Raw genomic sequence first — 22,417 nt, forward strand, 5'->3', positions numbered from 1 at the left:
GGGTGGGTGGATGGATAGCATTTTTCAAAAACAGCTTTCTTGAAATAGAATTCACATACCATAAAATTCACCCGTTGTGAGTATACAATTCAGTGATTTTAGTAAATGTATAAAGTTGTACACCCGTCACCACAGTTCAGTTTTAGAACATTTCCACCATCCCAAAAGATGCCCTCGTGTTTGTTTGCAGTCTCATCCCCGTTCTGTGCCCCAGGCAATGAATGTTCCACTTTCTGTCTCTATAAAATTGCCTTTTCTAGACATTTTATATAAGACAAATCATATAATATATCTTTTGTATCTGGCTTCTTTCCCTTAGTGTAGTGATTATGAGGCGCATCCATCTTGCAGTGTGTGGGTAATTCAGTCCTTTTTATTGCCAAATACTGTTTGGCTGAATGGCTATACCACGTCTTGTTTATCCGTTCAGCAGTTGATGGATTTCAGTTGCTTCTATGAAGAATGCTGCTATGGACATTCTTGGGCATGTCTCTGGAGTTTCTCTTTCTCTTGGGTAGATTTTTAGGAACAGAACTGCTGGGTCATATGATGAATTTATGTATAACGTTTTAAGAGACTTTCGAACTGTTTTCCAAGGTGGCTGTACCAATTTACCTTCTCACCAGCAACACATGAGCTTCCCAGTTTGCACGTCGTCGCCAGCACTTGACGCTGTCTGTCTCTTTCTCTCACAGCTGCCCTCGTGGGGCGAGTGGTATCTCTTTACTGTTTCAGCTTGCATTTTCCCGAGGACTAATGGTGTTGAGCACCATTTCGCCTGCTTACTACTAGGCTGGGATTTGACCTTTAAAGCCAGGGATTGGCAAACTTTTTTCTAGAAAGGGCCAGATAGCAAATATTTGGGGCTTTGTGGGCCACATTCGATTTCTGTTGCATATCCTGTGTTTATTTTCCCTCATAACTCCTACAGCTTGTGAGACCATTCTTGGTTTCATCAGACAGAAACTAGGAAGGGGCTGGGTTTCACCTTCGTGCTATAGTTTCCCAACCCTGCTCTAAGTCAGCCCCTTTCTAGAAATAACAGGTCATGTGCCCAGCCACAGAGCAGTTCCAAACCCCTGTCTACACCCCGCTTCAAAGGAATCCAGTAGCCTGAGGGGTCCATGCTAGATAAACCACCAGGCCCCCCCATCCCACCTGGCAAAGCATGCTCAGGAGGAAGAACATATTGCAAAGATGAGGGCCAGCCTCCAGGGAGCCTGGAGTAGGGATTCCGGAGGCGTCCCTGTCCCAGCTCCTCCATGATTCATCACCTGATGAGCTCATCAGAGTTCCTGGGATGAGACATGCCAATTTGTCACCTAAGGAGGAGGGACAGGGCCCTGTTGATCCTGGGCAGGTCTCCCTCATCCCTTTGGCCACCCTGATCCGGAGCTCAGAGCCTCTTCTAGGAACAGGGTCTGCCTGCAGCCCGCCCGTACCCACAATGCAACACTCACCCTCCCCCTGTTGCTTCCGCCGCCTCTGGTCACCTGGCCGCCAGCCTTAGAGCCTCTTGGGCTTGTTCCTGGCTATTGCCCCTATGCTACCAAGCATTCTTCACACCTTCTTCAGGATCTCTTAGCAAATCTGATAACCTCTCCACCCAAACCCGCTGGCTCTCGCTGATGTGATGGAAAGAGCTTTGGAGTGGCCAGAGCCAGTTTTCGCTTCTGAATTGTCGCTTTCTTGCTGCTTGACTCTGGGCAAATCGCTTCTCTTCTCAGGGCCATGATAGGCTTCTGTGCACAGAGAACACTAACAGTCTTCTGGCAGCAGCTGCAGCTGGCCACGCCCTCAGCATCACGTGAGGGCTGCAGTCTGCTCACCGTTGACACCTGCAGCCCTGCATGAGCGCGTGCTTTTTTGTGGCTCTGGGATCACTTTGGCCTGGGCACAGAGCAGTCAGAAGCCCTGAAGAGTTGGCCAGGCGCGGTGGCTCATGCCTGTAATCCCAGTACCTTGAGAGGCCAAGGTGGGAGGATCGCTTGAGCTCAGTAGCTCAAGACCAACCTGGGCAACATGGTAAAACCCCATCTCTACTAAAAATACAAAAATTAGCTGGGCTTGGTGGCGCGTGCCTGTCATGCCAGCTACTTGGAAGGCTGAGGCAGGAGAATCACTTAAACCCGGGAGGTGGAGACCGCAGTGAGCCAAGATCACACACTTCACTCCAACCTGGGTGACAGAGTAAGACTGTGTCTCAAAAAAAGAAAGAAGCCCTGAAGAGTTTAGGGAGCTGATGGACAAATGCCCGGCTCCCTCTCTCCTTAGGGAAATCATCTCTGAGTGTGATCTGCACTGTCCCTTAGAGCCCCCAGGAGGACTCAGCCCCCATCGCCCACACCATGGTGCTTGCCAATGCCCCATTTATTGACCATCTTCTCTTCCCCGTCTCACTTCCCCACTCTCCCCACCAGTGTTTCCTGCAGTCTCTGCTCAAATCAGTAAGGCATTTGCACTCGGTCCCTTGTCTCAGGGTCTTCCCTGTCACAAGCCCCCAGTTCATGGGATACCATGAGGATTGAGTGAGATAAAGCCCTGTTATCACAGAGCTAGCACAGTGCCTGGCACATGGTACATACACATGAAATGTTAGCCCTTGGTACAAGCCCTGGGACCTTCTGGTTCTGAATGCAGCTCCTGCAGACTCTCCCATGAATGCCTGGGAAGCAAGGGCCCAGGCCCTCCTGGAAAAGCTGTTGTCCTTCGCGCTTGAAGGAGGGGAGCTGTGGATGAGCTGAGGCTGGGCGCACCACTACGCGGGCTCGTCTCTGGAGCTGCGTTGGCGCCGGTGTTGCCCAGTGGGCCCTGCTGTGCCTCAGACTGGTTGCCTCTGCATCTCGAGTGGCATCTGTGTGTGGAGAGCAGGAGATTGTACTCACGGCTGCCCACCGCAGGGCTGGTTGTATTTTGCAGAGTTTAAATGAGACTTCCCTGGAACGATGTTCACCAAATATTAATGGTGGCTATTTCTGGGTTGTGGGCTTTTTGAGGCCTTTTAAAACTTATCTTCTTGTTTGTGCTTTTCAATATGGTTTAGGTTTTTTTGCAGTGAGCATGCATCACCTTTACCAAAAGAATGAAATCATTAGTCTTTCAAAAGTAAATACCGTGCAACTGATCAGAAGAGAGTGCACTTAGAGCCCAGACTCCATGCAAATCCTCATTCTGCTGTGGGGAGACACGGGTGTGGACCGCTGTGGTTTGCTTTGGGGCCTGATACACGGTGGGTTTTGTGTGATCATTTCACGGTCTTTTAAAAATTAAACAATTCTCTGGGTGCAAACTAAGAAACCACAGACTAAGGCTCAAAGGAGCATTCATCCTCTGAACGGGTAGGGTTCTTGCTTCAGACATCTCATGTTTTGCACAGACATGGTTGTGCTGTTCAGGCAGCGTGTCCTGTTCACAGCAATGGGACAGGGCGGCTTCCATTGACGGTAACTGGGAAGGAGGCTGGTTATGGTTCCGGAGACTCGGTGGACTGGGTGCATCTTGTCATTAATGAAGCTCAGCCGGTAGTCATTGTCACCACCATCAACATCAGCAGCCTGTTCACTCTTTACCATACACGCCCCCACAACAGCTTGCCCTGCGTTTCCTCCCATCTTTGTAGGATCTCAAATGGTTGGCAAGTGAATGTTTCTGGCCTTTCACCTCCTCCTGCCTGGGGAATGCTGGGCTGCCTTGGCCTCCTCTGCCCTGCTGGGCCTATGAGAAGAGCTGGTCTCTTTCTAATTCTTGATGTGGAATGGGTGAATGGGCAAAGAGCAGTAAGACCAGTGTTCTGGAAAGAGGAGAGAAAGGTGGGTAGGGTGTAGATGAAAACAATAGAGAAGGAGGAAGAAGGAGCAGAGAGAGGAGGAGGGGGAGATGATGGGAAAGGCCTGGGGTGGCGGGGGGACTGAAAACTGTCTTTGGCGTGAGTTCACAGGGGTGACACCAGTGTCAATGAGTGTATCAGAGGCCCCAGAAAATCATGGGGTGTGGGAAAATAATGGAGAGGAGGAAGCTGGGATGCCTTATTGGCCTAGGCTTTACATTTGATCTCCTTCAGTTTTTCGAGAGACAGATTAAGTCTCAGAGTTCCTTTTTGTTAGTCTTGGCTGTTTTGTCTGGATTTTCCTTTTGAATGCCGCTCCATGAAGAGACTGGACCACATGGGTCCAGGATGGATGAGGGTTACAGACTGAAAGAGATGCGAGTTTCTTCAAGCCTGACTTACAGAACAGGACCCTAAGGCTCCGAAGGTGAAAGTTTTCTAGTAACAACCAGACGTGTCCAACTCCGGTGTACCTCCCGTCCCACCACTGGGCCTCACCCGCACAATAAATGTTCAACTTGGCATGGAATGTGCCTCCCAAATGCTTCCTTGGTAGCAGTGGATCCCAAGACCACTTGATAATTCCTGACTCAGAAACTAAGTGGTCAGGGAGACTCTGGCAGCCTGTAGGTTTCTGTTTGAGCCTCAGAGGTCAACAAGGGACCCTCCTCTCCCCCCTCCTCTTTCTGAGTTTGGCTCAAAGATTGTGACATGTCACCCCAGCTGGTTGCTGGCATGTTAACACTAAAATTAGGCTCTCCCCAAGGAACAGCGCATTTAATGAAGGAGTTCATCCATTTAGATAGTCTCCCAAGCAGGCCTGGTGCAGTGGGCCAGCGGGGGGGGGGTGGGGGAGTGCTTGGCCCAGACCTCGCCTTCCGAGGCCTTGTTTCCATGATGTCAGAGAGGCGGAACCAGCTCTGCCTCAAATCCAGGGAGGCAGCAGCCCCTGCCTCAGCCACTCTCTGGCTTCGACACAGCACCCAGCAAAGGTGAGAGCTCTCCTGTCTTCCTCACCAGGTGGATGCAGAGGGCGGCGCTGGGTTTCCGGGGGGGAGCATTCCGGGTTCAGTCCCTACCTGGCAAGAGTTGAATTCCCATCGGCTCAATCCTGTCTGTCGTGCTCCCGAGCTGACTACCTCTCTCCAAGGGACCTCTTGGAATTGGTGTAGGCGGAAATAGTGCCTTCAACTCAGCGAAAGCCCCTTTGTGGACTGACCCATTCCCACTCTTACTGCACTTGAATAGTTGGGGAATGAGTTGGCAGAAGACATGATCTAAAAGAGAAATCACCCCGTTTTCTTTTGTAAGTCAGTGGAAACTGTGGGCGACATACAGCATGGTGGTGAGGGTACTGGCTTTACAGTCGGAATGCGTGGTTTTCTGTCCCAGCTTTGCCAGCTCTAGAGCCTTGAGCAAATTTTCTAACCTCTTGGGTACCTCACTTTTCTCATCCTTTGAACAAAAACAAAAACAAAAAAAACAGGAAAAAAAAGAAAAAGGTCATCTGTCAAGGGTTATCATCGGGGTGAGTGAGCCTGTGTGGGGAAGGACTGTCTGGTGTTAGGAGGCCTGGCTGCAGACACACCGTGTGGCTTTGGACGAGCCCCTTCCTCTCTCAAGGTGTCAGTTTCCGTATACGCGGAGTGGGCCAAGTTGGCAGTTTCTCAGGGCCCTTTTCACCCTAACCCATCTGATTCTTTGATCATCTTCCATCTTCTGCCCTCCTTATATGAGTAACATGCTCCTGTCACTTTCTCTCTTTCAACCAGAAAAAGATTTACAAATACAAAAAAGTGCTGAGTAACCCAAGCCGCTGGGAGGTTGTCTTGAAAGAGATCCGGACCCTGGTGGACATGGCCCTGACGTCCCCCCTGCAGGATGACTCCATCAACCAGGCCCCGCTGGAAATTGTCTCGAAACTGCTCTCCGAGGTAAAACCCTTCCCCTGGCCCGCTCTACCCTGGTTGCCTTTCCCTCCGCTGAGCACCAGCCCCACGCCAAGCAGCGCGCGGGCAGAGCTCCATGTGGGCTGTGTTGTCGCCCTGCTGCTGAAGGAGGTGAGCCGCTGCCCACCCAGCCGTCTGTGGGAGTTGGTGAGGGAGGCTTGCCCCAGCTGCTTCCAGCTGCGCTGTCTGGGGATTGTAGGCACGGAAGAGGAGGTGTTGCCCACCCCTCCGTATGGTGAGGGCTGGTAGTCCCAGCCCCATCTCTCTCTTGCCCCAGCACTGGCCCACATGAGATCCAGGGGTCCAGGTGCACTCTGCTTTCTGCCCTAGTCACTCCCCAAAGCCTTTAGATGTGCTAATTTAAACACCATTTTTAAAATGAGGAGATTGCACAATACAATGGGAATTTCCAGGTTCTCTTTGAAAACAATCAGAAAATCCAGCCGCATTTTGCAGCTGGTGCTACCTGGTGCCACCCGTCGGCCGGGCCTCCTGTGCCATCTGCTTTGCTGGCCTCCCCGCATGTTGAGTGTGTGCTGTGTGCCAGGCACCATCTGGGAATTCAAGCAAAGACAAGCCCCCTACCCCCCTGGAGCTTGCGTCCCGGCAGGGAGAGACAAGCAGCGAACAGTGACTGTCATCAGTGCCGCTGTTGGTTAGGCAGAAGGCGCTTCAGAAATGTGCTTCTTTCTGTTTTCTCTGTTGCAGGTGCTATTCTAGGCGCTTTACAAATATTAATACTGCTCTTGTTTATTTGCTCACCCGGCCCTCTGGGAACACTGGAGTTGATGACTCCTGATTAAACTGTGCACAGCCACCAGAGTGATGCTTCTGTCCCCCTCCCCTGGCAGTGGCATCCCCGGTTCCTGAGTCACTCCCGTCAAGCTCCCATGCAAGCGTCCGGCTGCCTGGAGAGCTCCCCTCTCTCTGCAGGCCCAGGCTGGCTGCTGCCCGTGGGACTGGAGCCTGGCACCAGCCCTCCGTGTCTGCGGAGTGGAGAGGGTCCCTCATTCTGGGAGGGGCGGAGTGGGAGGTAGAAAGTAGGTGCAGTGACAGTCTCAGACAGAGGGACAGAGGTCAGAGGTGTTGTCTGCAGTTGGGAGACCAGCATCCTTCCAAGAAGAGTAAAAACCCAGGCTGGGAAATGAATCACAGAATGGCTGGAATTCTGAGGCTGGGTGGTGGATGTCCAGCCCTAGGTGCAGACTTTACATCTGGAGAAGGGGGCTCTACTCACCTTATAGTAAGCCAGGCAGGTGCCAGGTGCCACCCAAGCTGGAGTCCAGTGGCGCAACGGCTCACGGCAACCTCCCCCTCCCAGGTTCAAGCAGTTCTCCTGCCGCAGCCTCCCAAGTAGCTGGGATTACAGGCGTGTGCCACTATGCCCAGCTAATTTTTTGTATTTTTGGTAGAGACAAGGTTTTACCATGTTGGCCAGGCTGATCTTGAACTCCTGACCTCAAGTGGTCTACTTGCCTTGGTCTCCCAAAGTGAGACACCTGCCTCAGCCTCCCAAAATGAGACAGCCTATCTTTTAAAACTCACATTCTCCCTCCAAGATGGGCATTGCTGTCTTCACTTCACAGATGAGGAAACTGAGGCCCAGTGATACTGAGCCCGACTCACATGGCAAGTTTGTAATGGAGCTAGAAGTTCCACCTTAGGGCTGCCAAGGGCTTTTGAGACCAACTTGGCCACCCCTGCAGCGCCACCCACCACCACACCCTCATTAAATCAGCGCAGTGCTGAAGGCAGCAGATGTGCCCCATTGCCAGCCTTGTGTGAGATTTTTTCCCATCTCAGATGTGCTTCAGGTGACCGCATGCCCCTTGGCCTTCACATGCCTCCTTGAGTGTTTTTTTGTTGTTGTTTGTTTTGTTTTTTAATAACCAGTGGGGTCTCACTATGTTGCCCAGGTTGTTCTCAAATTCCTGGCTCAAGCAGTCCTCCCACCTTGGCCTCCCAAAGTGCTGGGATTACAGGACGAGGCACCACACCTAGCCCCTTCTTGGGCTTTAAAGTAAAAATCTCAAAGGCAGCTGACCCCTAAGTTCTAGGATGGAGGAATAATGACATTTGAAGTAGGAAAATGGAAGAAGTTTCCATGTGCTTTGAGCCTACTGTGTCAGGCAGGGAGTCAACATTACTCACTTTACTTTACTGAAGAGAGCTGAAGAGAGCTGGCATTTAGGGAGCGACAGAGCTGGGACTCCAGCCCAGGCTGCCTGCCCCGGCATCCACTCATGCATACTCTGCACTGGTCAGTTTGATGACCTTAGACCTCCCCAGTTTCCTCCAAGGATCCTGCAAGGTAAGTATAAAAATGTACAGAGGAGCAACCGGGGGTGCCGAGAGGTTAAGTAGCTTACACAGGGCCAGTCAGATAAGTGGTGGGCCAGGACCCTCGCCCGGGTCTGCCCAGTGGTGAAGCTCACACCCCTGCACATAGATGTGGCACAAACCTGGGTTGCTAGAGACTTTTTGGCAAGTATGTAACTGTGTAGATTAAGGGTATGTGTTGTAGAAAAGGACCTTGTCCTGCCCTCAGTAGCTGAGTGGCCTTAGACAAGTTGCTAGGCCTCTCTGGGCACAGTTGTTTTCTGTAAATGGGGTCTGAAACTAGTACCCATGTCATAGAATTGAGGATAAGATGCTGTCATCCCCATAAAGCGCTTGGCACTGTGCCTCACATGCAAGGGTCTTTGATAAATGGCCACATTTTCATTGTCATAAGGGATCCTGTGGTCTGAACCCCACAAGCGCCCTCAGCCAGGTGTCTAGAGAGGGTAGCTGGAAAAACAAACACCTGCCTTCAACCTGCGTGCCCTGTTTTGGGGCCGGGTTCTTTCTCTGTTCTGTTTACTCAGGTTGTTTGCAAGGCCTCCTCTGGAGAGGTCCCAAGCATCACCAAACCGACCAGAAAGTGGAAGGGGGAGCGGGCAGAGGGGCATCGTGGAGGGAGCTGTTAAGGACGCAAAACAATTTTGAGAAAGAACTGTCCATCCACCGGCAAAGCCAAGCCGGCTGTCCCTGCCCTCCCAGACCTTTGTTAAGTTGTATGTAGAGTGGCCACTCAGCTCGGGAGTCAAGTGTTGCCTCTAATGCAGTGGCTATTAGTGGACATGCTCCACCGGGGGTGGAAATGGCTCTGGCGGAGAGAAGGCTCCCTGCACAATGCATGGGCTGCCCTGTGACTGGGACAGAGGAAGTGGTGTCCATAGTCACCAAAGCCTTCCTGGAAAGGTGCGTGGGCGGAAGCCAGGGATGGGCTTGTCAAGCTGCCCTTGGCAGCCCGAGATAAGGAACTGCCTCTTGGATGTGTCGTGGAGCACTGGAACTCAGCGGTAGGAAATAGACTGGAGTCAGGACAGACAGGGGTTCAGATCCTCACCCCATCCCCTGTTACCTTAAACATGCTAGTCACTGCACCCCGTCAGTCTCAGGCAGCTGATCAGTCAATGGGTTAGTAGAGAACCTGTCATAATCAAAAGAAATTGGTGGCATGAGCAAAACAGTGTTCTTACACAGTGCCCGAGGCAGAGCGAGCTCATCAGCAGTCCTAAGGAGAGACCAAGGCCAGGCTTCCCCCTAGGCTGAAAATGACTGATATTTAATAATCTACCATAAACAGGCTGCTCAGACTCCACTAAAGAAATGTTCAAATCCAAGAAACCTCCTTTCCCGTGCGGATTCTAGTATTTTGGGTCCAGCCTCACCTAGGTCAAGACGTCTCAGGGGGACCTGTAGAGACTCGTGTTCAAATGCTTGCCTGGCTTCACAGCCTCCTGCAGCCCTCGGGGAGCCAGCTTATTGGGCAAAAGCAAATCATGGCTCATGAACTTTTCTTTTGCCTTGGCTGCTATAAACACATTAGTTACCCCCGTATGCCTTAAGCCGGTCCGGGAGGTGGGAGCCACAGGGCTCTGTCTAGAACCAGAACAGTCCAACTCGCTAACACTGATCAAATGAAGGGTCTCTTTACAAGCAGCGAATGTGGCTCTGTTAGGAAATATGAATTGGCGCCACTGAAGGCCTGTGTCCAGCAAAACAGACAAGCAAAGCAGAACATACCACGAAACTAGCAAGAAAGAAGGGTGGGAGCTTTGAGCCTTTGCTGATTACTTGTTTGTTGGACATTCGTCCCTTTCCTTGTTCATGTGCTCACACGTGGTGGCACGGTCAAGCCTCCCTAGTCCAGAAACCTGAAATGCTACAAAGTCCAAAGCTTTCTTTCCTTTTTTTTTTAAGAGATAGTCTCGCTCTGTCGCCCAGGCTGGAGTGTAGTGGCACAATCTCGGCTCACTACAGCCTCCGCCTTCTGGGTTGAAGCTTTCCTCCTGCCTTAATCTCCCGAGTAGCTGGGATTATAGGTGCCCGCCACCACGCCCAGCTAACTTTTGTATTTTTAGTAGAGACGGGGTTTCGCCATGTTGGCCAGGCTGGTCTTGAACCCCTGGCCTCAAGCAGTCCGCCCTCCTCAGCCTCCCAAAGTGCTGGGATCACAGTCATGAGCCACCACGCCCAGCCCAAAGTCCGAAACTTTCTAAGCACCGACGTGACACTCAAAGGAAATGCTCATTGGAGAGCTTCAGGTTTTGGATTTTCAGATTAGATGTTCAGCTGGTTAAGTATAATGCAGATATTCCAAAATTTAAAAAAAAGAGAAATCCAAGCATTTCAGTAAGGGATGTTCAACCTGTAACAGTTACCAGTTATTTAAGAAAAGTCCAGATTGGTGGGGGGAAAGAAGACCCCTAAAATATCAGCAAATGTAATCCATTCAGCCTAATTCTGTTTTTGCAAGTCAGCTGCTAGAATTTGAATTCAGCTAAAACCTCTCGGACGCACTCACAGAACTTAGTTTGAGGAGCACTGAAATCATGTGTGTGTTACTCCTGAAAGGCTGCCTGGCACAGCCTTAGGACCCTTACAAGGTGTTTCTTTACATGTTTATCATGAGCCTGCCTTCCGGCTTCTAAGCAGTTTCACTTTGACAAGGGCCAGATCCTCTCCCAGCAGCCTAATGAGGTATGGTTACTGGGAACCCTATTTACCAAAGCAGAAACTGAGTCTCCCCCAGACTCGACTCACCCAAGGTCACATAACTCAAGTCCTGTAACAGGAACAAGAACTCAGGTCTCCCTGCCCCAAAGCTACAATTTTCCCTCTTCCCAACCTTGCCTCTGAGGGTGTTCTGATCTGTTTAATTAAGAAAAAAATGACAGTAACACTTGGTCTGTGACGCTGAAGATGTTTCGAAATTGTGGATCTTGAAGTCCAAATACTCGTTTTCTTAATTTTCTTTTCTTTTGTTTTCCTCCTGGTTTCTCCATTCACTCCTTTAGAACACAAACTTGACCACCCAGGAGCATGAAAACATCATCGTGGTAAGTTCCTCTCCAAACGCTCCCTCCACCACCTCCGCTTCCTGGAGCCCACAGTCCTTGTCCTGGTGTGGGGTAATTCTGGCGCCAGTTGTAACCCACTAGCATCTGGCCTTGCTTCCTTTTGTCTTTTCTAGCAAGCCAGTCGCATCTCCCTCTGCCTTTGCACATTTCAGAGCCCCACTTGGTAGGAGAGGGAGTATAATTATCTGTCTTTGAGATTTGTAGCAAATGTCTCTTAATCGCCTCCCCCTTCCTGAGTCTGCCTAGGGAGTTGACGGCAGGAGATGGCAGAGACCATATAATTTATTTAGAGGCATCACCCCATTAGCTGAAAGGAACGTTCTCTTTCTTGCCCCAGGACATGTCTCCCAGTTAATACACAAATAGAACTTGGGTTTAATTTCCTGTGCTCCATAAAGTGAGGTGCTATGGGACTCAACCATGATGTAAGCATCTTTGGGGTAAAGCATCTTCCTGGGTGACTTTTAGCTACAAAACCTAACTCTCACGTGAGAGAAGAAAGAAATGAAATTGCACCTGCTAGGTGCCAAGCACCGTGCTGTGTATTTGAATCCACAGATAACTTAGTCCCCAAGGAGCTCATCGCCTATTATAGAAAGACAAAGGTGATTGATCATCCCAAAAATAGACACTGAATGCAGAGAGCAGAGTGATAAACTCACCTGGGAAAGGAGTCAGAAAGCTTCCTGGAGGTAGTGGTATCTGAGCTGCGTTTTGAAGGATCAATAGGAGTTTGCCAGATGGCAAAATGGGATAAAAGCATTCCAGGGAGAAGAAACAAAATGTGCAAGGGCACAAAGATTGAAAGCAGCATGGTGTGTTCTAGAAGCGTCAGCATTGCTGGAGCATAAAGCATAAGGGAATGAGAAGCAAGCGGATGGGAGATGAAATAGAAGCAAGAGGCAGAGCCTTGCTGTGCCCAGGAGGGGACCTTGGAACTAACCTGCCTGGGGTGTCTCCTGGCTGCAAGTACAGAACAAGGGCGGCATCGGTCACTAGGCCCCTCAGGCTCCTATAGCTGAATCAGGGCCTTGGGGGACCCACCTACTCCGCCCTGACAAGCTGAGCTTGTTCCTGTATGCACAAAATGAGGTGAGCCCCAGGCCTTTGGCTGTGGAGAGTCAAGTAGCAGCTTCTGCGTTTGCTCTCAGCTCGTGTCTGGCACATAGTTGGCGCTCTGGTTTTTTTTTTTTTTTTTTGAGACGGAGTTTCACTCATGCTACCCAGGCTGGAGTGCAATGGCATGATCTCGGCTCACCGCAACCTCTGCCTCCTGGGTTCAAGCAATTCTCCTGCCTCAGCCTCCCGAGTAGCTGGGACTACAGGCTGCGAAACCACACCCAGCTAATTTTTGTATTTTTAGTAGAGACGAGGTTTCACCATGTTGACCAGGATGGTCTCAATCTCTTGACCTCGTGATCCACCCACCTCGGCCTCCCAAAGTGCTGGGATTATAGGCGTGAGCCGCCGCGCCCAGCCGGCACTCTGGATGTTTTCTAACAGTAGAGACGTTTTCTCCATGCTCTCACCCTGACCGTCCATTGCCTTCTCTTGCCAGAACAGGAGGACAAGTCAACTTGAGTGTGCCCAATCACTTACCACCACCTTTGTCTGGCTTAATTTTAATTAATCAATTCATATAACAAACTTTGCTAAGCTTGTGAATATAAGTATGTGCTAGACACTAACTCAGTCCCACAGATAGAGAGCTGCAAGACATGAACCCTGCCTTTGAGGATTGAATGTGTCCTGAGAGAACCTGGCAGGTCAACAGATAATAAAAAGACAACATGGCCAAGGGCTGAGGCTTGTTCTGGGTGTTAGGGGGGCACAGAGGACAGATCCTTACCCTCTGTCAGGGAGGGGACTGGGAGGATAATGATGGAGGACTTCCAGGAGGAGGTGTCCAAGCTGCATCTTAAAGGATAGATAGGAGAATGTCAGGTAAATGGAGCAAGCTGGGGAAGGCAGTCCAGGCAGGGTGACTGACATGGACAAAGGCAAAGTGGTGAGACTGGCTGCTGCAGAGCCAGGAGCGAACGTGAGAGGTAGGAAGCAAGGGCTGCCTTCTCCCTGCCAGCAACACCTGTGGGTCCCACTGAGTGCCTGGAAGCCCTGGACGGAGGACAAGGCCTTACATTCAGGGCAAGGCTGGGAAAGAAATTTTGATCTGAGAAATCCAGGCTGCCTTTATCCAGTTAATGTGGCTGAACTGAACCCTTAATTGGATCAGGTTGAGCTTCCCGGCTCAGCAGGAATGCCTGAGAACAGGAAAGAATGTGATCTGAGGGTGTGACCCTCACCCCTGCATTTTACAGGCTCGCCTTTCAGTGTTCTTTCGTTACTATTGCTGTTGTCATTACTAGGAAGTCTTCTGGTGCCTCCTTTCGTTCCAGCAGCCAAATCCTCTTTGCCCTGTTGGCAGTTAGTCTTCTCCCAATGGTGCGTGGTATTTTTTTATGTGCTGATTATTCTACTATAGCTTGAGTTGGTTTTATTCATTCCACTGACCAGGCAATAGTAGCCGTTGTTGGTCATGGACCAGGAGTCCAAACCCCAGCCATGCTCCGTCTCACCTTGGAGGGCGCTCACCATGGCGGCGAAGAACGTGGGCGTAAAGCTGAATCCAGGTTCAAGTTCAGAATCGTGTTCAGACCCAGGCCCCAGCCATACCAGCTGTGACAGAACTTTTAATTTTATTTAAAATATCATTTTGTAAGTTTTTTTTGAGACGGAGTCTTGCTCTGTCATTGAGGCTGGAGTGCGGTGGCGTGATCTTGGCTCACTACAACCTCCACCTCCTGATTTCAAGTGATTCTCACGCCTCAGCCTCCCTAGTAGCTGGGATTATAGGCGTCCGCCACCACGCCCGGCTAATTTTTGGTAGAGATGGGGTTTCACCATGTTGGTCAGGCTGGTCTCGAACTCCTTACCTCAGGTGAGCCGCCTATTTTGGCCTCCCAAAGTGCTGGGATTCCAGCCGTGAGCCACCGCACCCAGCCAATTTTGCAAGTATTTCATGAGTATGCTTTCATCAGGAAAAGAGGATTTCATCCCATCCCAGTGCCCTCTTCAGAAACACCTTGTTGTCAGGTAATGACAGACCCACACAGACAGATATGATTGTGGGTTTTTGGGGGGTTTTGTTTGCTTTTAGATGAATGATGTGATGCAGGATGTGGCGTTCTGCATTTATTTTTTTCACTTAACAGTATGGCCTGGAGCTTGTTCTAGGTCCTTTCGTGGCCGTCTCCCCTGAGGTTCCTGATCGTTGTTCGTTGTCTTTCAGGCAATCGCTCCTTTGCTGGAAAACAACCACCCACCACCAGATCTCTGTGAATTCTTTTGCAAGGTATGGGCTTGCTAAGCTGGGGCTGTGACTGCAGGAATGAACCTGCCTCTGGGTGTGCACACCGGGGGTTGGGTTTGCACAGACAGTCTGAAAACCTGGGCCCTACCATCTTGGGTCAGGGTCCCAGACACAGGCGGAGGGCGTGCCAGGCACCCATTCTTAGGGTTACACCCACCTCTCTGCCAAACAGGTGACAAAGAGTTGGAGGGAGCATCTTGCTTTTCCTTGGAATCGCTTCCTGGCTGTCTTGGGAGACAGGTTGCTGCAGATTTTCTGGGCTCCTGACGTCAGAGCTGGTTATTATTAGCCAAGGCCCCTCTGAGCAGCGGCTGGCCCACGGTGGGGTGCGGCTGCAGGGCTTTCCCTGAAAACGGGTTGGCTTAGAGGAGCCGTGGAGCAGGGCATCCACTCCCAGGTACCTGGCGCCAGCCTTGCAGTGGGATTCACATAGGACATGCCCACCCAGGGCACATGGGGACCAGGCATTTCTCCTTCCCAGAGCACATCTTCACATCTCAGGCTGAACCAGCACACAGACCTGTATTGTTCTTTGCTGTGTGGCTTTTTTAGTGTAATAATTTGATGTCCTTGGAAAGACACGTCTCCAGCGCTCCCCTGTCATGCCCCTGTTGCCCTGTTCAGCTGGTCTTCATCCCTCCCCACTCCCACTACCAGCCTCTTGCCAAGGTCACCTGCTGTCCTTTGGGGAGGCGTGGACTGTGTCCACCAATGGGACTGTCCTGTGGGGTGGAACAGCAGGCCCCCGGGAGGGCAGGGGACCATGCTGTACTTGATTTCCCTTGCCCCCATCCAGGGAGTCCTCTGTGTGTGTGTCAGGGGATGAGGGCTTTGAAAGGGAGACAAGATTCCATTGTCCTCCTGGAGTCTGCCTCCCTGTCGGGGCTCCTTCTCCAGTGATCCACGCGCCCACTGGCCTGAGTGCCCAGGGTACCTGTCAGGGTCTGGACAACCTCCACCCCCCATCCTTAACGTGGGCATGCACAGTGAGTGCCCCCTGGCCCAGGGGGTGAATGCCCACGAGTGTGTGTGTGTGTGTGTGTGTGTACACACATACAGGTGTGGATACACACAGGCCCTGGGCTCCTCAGGGCACACAAGGGCTTTCTCTGCCCCCAGAACTCATGAATATCATACCCCCTGCAGAGTGGAGTTAAATAGCCCACGTCCTGAGAGAGCAGCTGGTTGCTCCTCTGTCTGTCACAGCAGGTCACCTCCTCCATCTTCTGTCCAGTTTAACCCAAACGTGCCCCATGCTTGCCTCTCAAACTTACGATTTCTCCCAGATCGCCTGATTCTCAAACTTGGGTTCTAGAACACCAGGTATTTGTTGTAGAACAAGAAACACTTGCCTCGCCGTATTTCTGACCTGAGGGTTCCTGGCAGCACAGTTTGAAAAGGGGTGAGGTAGAAAGAGCTCTCCTTTGGGGTATTCTCTGCTATAGTCCTGTGTGGGTGTTCAAAAGAGGGCCGTCTGCCTTTTGGAGTGAGGCGGGTCCCAGCCGTGTGGGACTCACCTTCAGCTGTTTTCCCGCTGGGGTCTGAAGCTGAGAGAGGAGAGCTTGAGGGGACCAAGCCTCTGCTGTGTCCGCCCCGCCACACTCCTGCCAGATTCCAGGGTCTGAGGAAAGTTCATTCATCCTGCTCTCTCAGGGGAGCCCTGATTTCTCATATCCCAGGTTCAGCATCCTCCTCCAGGGCCAGGTGGGCTATAAATGTGTGCAGGACGTGAGGCAGTGGCCAGGCCGTGTCAGCACGGCCTGAGGAGCTTCCTTTCCAATCTGAAAACAAAACACCACACTGGTGATGAATTGGGCCTGCAGACCGCCCCCACCTGCTATACCCACCAATTGACAAGTCGCAGAATCGTCAACACCCTGGTGTTCAAATGCGGAAGCCCTCGTATTGTCATACCCAGGTTCCAAGACCTTTCAGATCTTGGAAACATGCAGAATCTTAGCTTTGCAAAAGTCTCGTTAGGTATTAAATAAGGACCATGTCAAAACTCCCGTGTGTACCGTCTGAAACAGCCTCAAGTTTTCAGTTCAAAACCAAACAAAAAGCAAACAGAAGCTCTCATCTCATCTACTTTTTTAACTCCAAAAAAAAAAAAAAAGAATAAAAAATGTTTTAAACTATTGGCACTCGTAGATGTTTCCCCAAGTGAGTTAAACACACCTGTCCACACAGAAATCTACACGTAGATGTTACAGCAGCTGTATTCATGACTGCCAGAACCTGGAAGCACCCAAAATGCCTTCCAGTGGGTGACTGGATAAATAAACTATGGAACATTCAGACAATGAAATGAGCTAGCAGACCATGAAGAGAAAGGAGGAACCTTAAATGCATGTTAGTGAGTGAGAGGAGCCCGTCTGCAGGGCTGCACACCACGTGATTCTAACTACAGGACATTCTGGAAAAAGCAAAACTACAGAGACAGTAAAAGGATCAGTGGTTGCCAGGGGCTGGGGGAGGGAGGGATGAATTGGCCGAGCACAGAGGATTTTTCGGGCAGTGAAACGACTTCCTATGATAGGACAGTGGTGGATCCATGACATTAGACATTTGTAAGGACAGCACCAAGCATGAACCCTGGAGTCAGCTGTGGACTCTGGGTAACAGTGGTGTGTCAGTGTGGGGTTCTCCACTGTAACAGGTGCACTGCAGGGATACGTGCCACATTAGTGACACCACAGTGTCCTTTTTCAGCTTGTGGGGTGGAAACGCAAGCACCTGGGAGGAAAGGGGGCCGTGGTGCACCTTCCCCGCTTCCCGGAGTCCTCTGTGTATGTCAGGGGTCAGGAAAGGGAAACAGGATTGTTGTCCTTTGGGCCCCATCTCTCCACCAGGATTCCTTTTCCATGCCCCACACGCCTGCTGGCCGAGTGCCCAGGATACATTTCAGGGCCTGGAATGCCCCAACCCCATGATTAACCGTGATACGTGCAGTGATAGTAGGGGAGGCTGAGGGCAGAGGGTATATGGGAAAGCTCTCTACCTTCCTCTCTATTCCGCTCTGAACCTAGAACTGGCCATCCTCCACAATCAACTTGTTTTTTTAGAAAGCTGTACAACATTGTTCATCAAGGGTACCCAGGCGCCCACAGCTGAGCTCGCTGTCCCCAGCCCTGCTAGCAGCCACAGAACATTGTTAGGCCCGCGGTAACTGTACCCCACTCTCTCCCCAGCACTGCAGAGAGCGGCCCCGGTCCATGGTGGTCATCGAGGTGTTCACCCCCGTGGTGCAGCGAATCCTCAAGCATAACATGGTGAGTCCTTCTGCCCAACATCCAGACCATGGTGCCCAGAACACGAGGCCCCGTGCACCTCCCTGGCCTTTTGCGTTGGCACAGATTTGGGGAATAGGGTTGGCGCAGCCTGACAGCCAGGAACTGGGGTTGAGATTCTGGTTAAGGAGCTTTGAGGGTTTTGTACAGCTTGTCCTCCATTACGGCAACAGGAAGAATCTTTTGCAGCGCATAAGAATGACAAGCATACCGTGGCTAGAGAAGAGGAAAGCCTCCCAGGCAGAATAGGACCAAATAACGTCTGTAGAGACCCCAGCCTCAAGGACCCAGAGCATAACTTCTTACTCCCTTAGTGTGGGCTGTGCACAGCCAGGTCCTTCCAGAGAGCAGTGTATGGAGGGGGCAGGAATAGCTTTGCAATGGAGAAACCAGACCCACAGCCTCAGCCAGGTGGTCAAGGTCGACATCAACAGCAAGAAGCCAATTTGACAGAATGATCCCCTGGTAAGGCAAATAAAAATGACACTTTACCTCTGTGATCTTCCAGTAACCCATCACCCCATTCCAATCGTGAGAAAAAGATCCGACAAATCCCTGCAGGGGGACAAGCTACAAAGTACCTGGCCAGTCCTCCCCACGCTCAAGGTCAAAACCAAGGAGAATCTAAGAAACCGTCACAGCTCAGAGGAGCCTAAGGAGGCATGACAACTAAATGTCATTGGGGTCCTCCCTGGGACTCCCAGAGCAGAAAAGGGACATGAAGGGAAAACTGAGGGAATCTGAATAAAGCGTGGTCTTTAATTTTGTTTTTTTAATACAAAGACAGGATTTAATTGTGCCCTTACAGTGGGCGGGGCACTTGTAATCTGTGTGGCCCCTTGGTGTTCCCTCATCATTCCAGGGACAGCAGCAAATGCCATTATTTGCTCCATACGACACAGGGAAACTAAGGCTTAGCAAGGTCCGCTAAGTGGCCACAGGGACCACAGGTAGGAATAAGAGTAACATCTTTTCACAGAAGTTTATTGAACGCCTTCTTAGAGTCAGAATGTGATGCTCTTTGAGTGTCGTGTGTCATTAACCCTCATGCCTTTCCCATGACATCCTGTGCACAGGAGGATTCTGGGACCCAAAGAGGCAGGACAGGATAGGCAGGGTCTGATGAGCAGCTGTGGCTGCTCCTGGCGGGAGCTAAGCAGCAGGCAGCCTGAGGCCAGGGCCCATTCCCAGCCACCACCTTAGACTTTGGAGTCTCCTGGAGCGCGTGAAAACAACTCTGGAAAAGGGTAACCACAAACCATTTCCCTTGTGGCGTAGCTTGCCTGTCCTCACACCATGCCCCTGAAGAATACTGTATCACCTACAGCCTCTTCCCCAGTCAGGGGTGAAAGTACATGACACGTGCTCCTCTACCCCTTCCATACTCATGGCAGACATCATTAATCAATGACAGGACTCTTCCTGTAGAGCCACAGGTAGCGTCAGACTCTTTCCCCTCCCTCGTTCCAGGCCACCACTACCAGCTGACTCATGTTGGTACCATAACGAACTCTGTGTGCCATTCTCTACTGTAAGCGATTGAAACCGTAATTGAAATGTTGCTGATTCCTGAGCCCCTCCTAGATTTGGGATAAATCCATTTCTTGTTTTCAGAACACAGGGGAGAGGGACACCCTGTGCAGCTCTTTCTTCAGGACAAGGAGACTCCCCACAGGGGGATGGGGAGGGGTTTCTGCCTTAATTTGGGCCTTCACAGTTTGAGGAGGATCTCCTTCTGGCTGGGGCCAGCTGGGAGGAGGGGGCCCTGTTGTTAACTTCAAAACCCCTGCGGGTGTCATGCATGGGATGGTTGGTACCGAGCTCAGAGCAAAGGTTCTTCAGGTTTTCTTGCAAAGGACCTTAGTTCCTCAGTGGCAGAGCCACACCCCCAGGACACACTTGGCAGGGACAGGGAGATGCCTCTTCAGGCACATAAACATTTTTGCATATTCCATGTTAGTCAATAAACTGTTTCATAAGGGTTCTTTGGGGACATCTGACTTCAAAGGGAAAAAATTCACAATTCAGACAGGCTCTCAAGGCTTCACCAAACACCTCTCCTGTATTTGCTTAGTTTTATGGGCCTGGAGTGTTGACTGGGTAATAGTTTTCTGTATAAAAATCAGAACAGCTCTGCACAGACCCAGAATTTATAGTATCTGTGGTGGTCTGGCAGAGAGTAGGGACCCTCAGCCGTGAGTCCTCACCTCACTTGTAACGAGCACCCCCTAAGTGATCTCAGGTGTCTGGGGATGCTTTAATGTACCCAGATCCCACCTTGCCCTTGGCGCCTGCTAATTATACACCATGAGCGGAGTTAGAGGAGAACCATAGGGAAGACTGAGGAGGATCCGCTTTTCCTGTAGAAGAACAGATTGTCTTGAGCAGCGATTATGGCCATACCAGGCACGGGAAGACCTGACCTCACAGAATCATAGCAACACGGGCTGTGGGCAAGAGAGAGCTTTGACACTCACTCATTGGATGCTCCCTAATGCTTACCAGGTGGCCGTGGGCCAGTGGCACCATTTTGCAGCTGGGGCTGCAGCTGGTGTGGGGTCAGGTCTCTGGCTAAGAAGCATACCTAGCCTGCCTAAGCCAGGAGCCTGTGGGGTGGCATGAACAGTGATTTCTCTCTCCAAATGCAGTATTTCTACCTAAGGAGGCACTCAGACATTTAGCAAACGCCGGAAATGTAGCCACAGTGCTGTTCTGGGATTTGGGGGCTCCCCTGTTCTGAGTGCATCTCTTGCAAACATGTCATGTACCCCATTTCATGGATGAGCAAACAAGCTTTGAAAGTCTCAAAGAACGTTCCTTGCTAGACTGAAATAAAAACTAGAAACACAAGGAAGCGGTTCTTCAGTATGTTTCTCTGGAGACTCAATCCAAATAATTGGCTAAACTGTTCTGGAGAACGACCATATCTGTGCCCCATGCCGCTCAGAGTGTTCTTGTGACAAAGGTGACAAGGAAGGCTAGCGCCCAGCTCAGTAGGGGGCTTGGGGGTGGCCAGGAGCAGAACAGAGGTGCAGGTTGTCCCCAGTGGACCACCAGCTAATCTGACCTCCAACTTTCCAAAGGGAACATACTGACTCTTCCAAAGAGGAGGAGGCTGCAGGATCCCTCCGTAAATGTTTATTTCGGTGGAAATGACCTTGATTATTCAAAAATCTAGTAGCTGAGATGCCAGTCTTAAGTCTCTGATGAAGCAGTTCATAGAATCATAAAACCCCAGAGGTGGAAGGGGCAGGTGATCACTTCTGCGGACCCTCATTCCATAATGGCGACAGCGAGGCCCAGAGAGGGGTGGCAACCCAAAGCCTGTGGGGCAGAGGTCTCACTTTCTAACCCAGGAGACAGAGGGAGGGAGGGAGAGAGTGTGTGTATGTGTGTTCGTGCTGTGTGTGCATTTTTCTGGACTTGCTCTGGGGGCTCTGCTTCCCTCTTTATGTAGCAGGGCAGTCCTAGCAAGCAGATGAGTTAAAGTGCCCCCTCCATTATCTCTGAGTACCCCAGTTCAGCCCCTTTGACCCCATGTGAAGAAGTCCCCAGCAGCTCTAGAAACTCTCCCGGGAGCCTGCAGGAGGGCGTGTTAGGAACGGGTTCCACTCAGAGCTTTCATGCCAGCTTCTGGGACAGTTAGACCTGAGGGGGCTCTCTGTTTCTGTTCTACAGTTTAGAGTCCTGATTCAGGCTGCTATCTTCAAAAAACGGGTTCCACTGAGATGGGTACAGAGGGACAGGTCTGGAGACTTCAGGCTCCCCTCCGTGTCTTGCTGGTCGGCCGCATCACTTTTCTGGAGGGTCATGGCAGGATCATGCTGCTCCTGACTGGCCAGACACAGCTCGAGGGGCTGACAGTCCCGGCACCTCCCCAGCCTTAGCCATGACCCTGGGAATGAATGTGGCAGCCATATTCGCAGGCCCCTGTCTGGCCTGTGCCTCTCTCTTGCATCTCTGTTCTGCTCCTGGGCATTCTCCTTCCTGCCTCCTGGCGGAGCGCTCTGTGGCCCCTGCCCCCCTGACACCTGGAAGAGGCCGAGCACAGCAGCCATCAGTTATGGCCCTTGGTGGGCACGAGCAGAGTCCCTGTGTCCTTGACCTGGCCCCTCAACAGAGCCCCACAGTGGACCCTTCAGCTCCAGGGGGCTGGTGAATGGAGACGCACAGGCACTGCTTTCCCTAGTGTGGCACAGATGGGGCCTCCGACCAGGGTGGCCTCTCCTGCCCCCTCACGATGGCGACACACACGAGTACCTCCTCTGCCACAAATGCCTGGTGCGTGTACACATGCCCAGGCTCCTCATTGCACATGCACATCTCTGTCCACACCAGCCTTGCACAAACACACATCCTTTCACACCTACCTCACACCCACCTCCTTCCATCTCACACTCACTTCCACACCCACCTTCCACACCCACCTCTCACATTCACCTCCCTCCATCTCACACCTCTCACACTCACCTCCTTCCACACTCACCTCTCACACCCACCTCTCACACTCACCTGCGTCCATCTCACACCCCCTTCCACACCCACCTCCTTCCATCTCATACTTCCACACCTAC

General features: G+C 51.4%; 1 protein-coding gene across 5 annotated transcripts in view; it reads left to right on the top strand.

Annotated features, from left to right (window-relative positions):
• CMIP (c-Maf inducing protein) overlaps window positions 1-22,417 on the top strand; it is a 257,606-nt gene that overhangs the window by 194,011 nt on the left and 41,178 nt on the right. For 4 of the 5 annotated variants that reach the window (XM_032284536.1, XM_032284537.1, XM_032284538.1 and 1 more), the window contains 4 exons: window positions 5,599-5,760; window positions 11,121-11,162; window positions 14,473-14,535; window positions 17,745-17,825. In XM_032284536.1, the coding sequence (XP_032140427.1) occupies window positions 5,599-5,760; window positions 11,121-11,162; window positions 14,473-14,535; window positions 17,745-17,825 (348 nt within the window). Of the gene's footprint in view, window positions 1-4,610; window positions 4,819-5,598; window positions 5,761-11,120; window positions 11,163-14,472; window positions 14,536-17,744; window positions 17,826-22,417 lie in introns of those variants that run through there. The other variant, XM_032284539.1, reaches the window with a different exon arrangement.

The sequence above is a fragment of the Sapajus apella genome, unplaced genomic scaffold (assembly GCF_009761245.1).
Source record: "Sapajus apella isolate SASKATOON/1434 unplaced genomic scaffold, GSC_monkey_1.0 scaffold15, whole genome shotgun sequence".
NCBI lineage: Eukaryota > Metazoa > Chordata > Mammalia > Primates > Cebidae > Sapajus > Sapajus apella.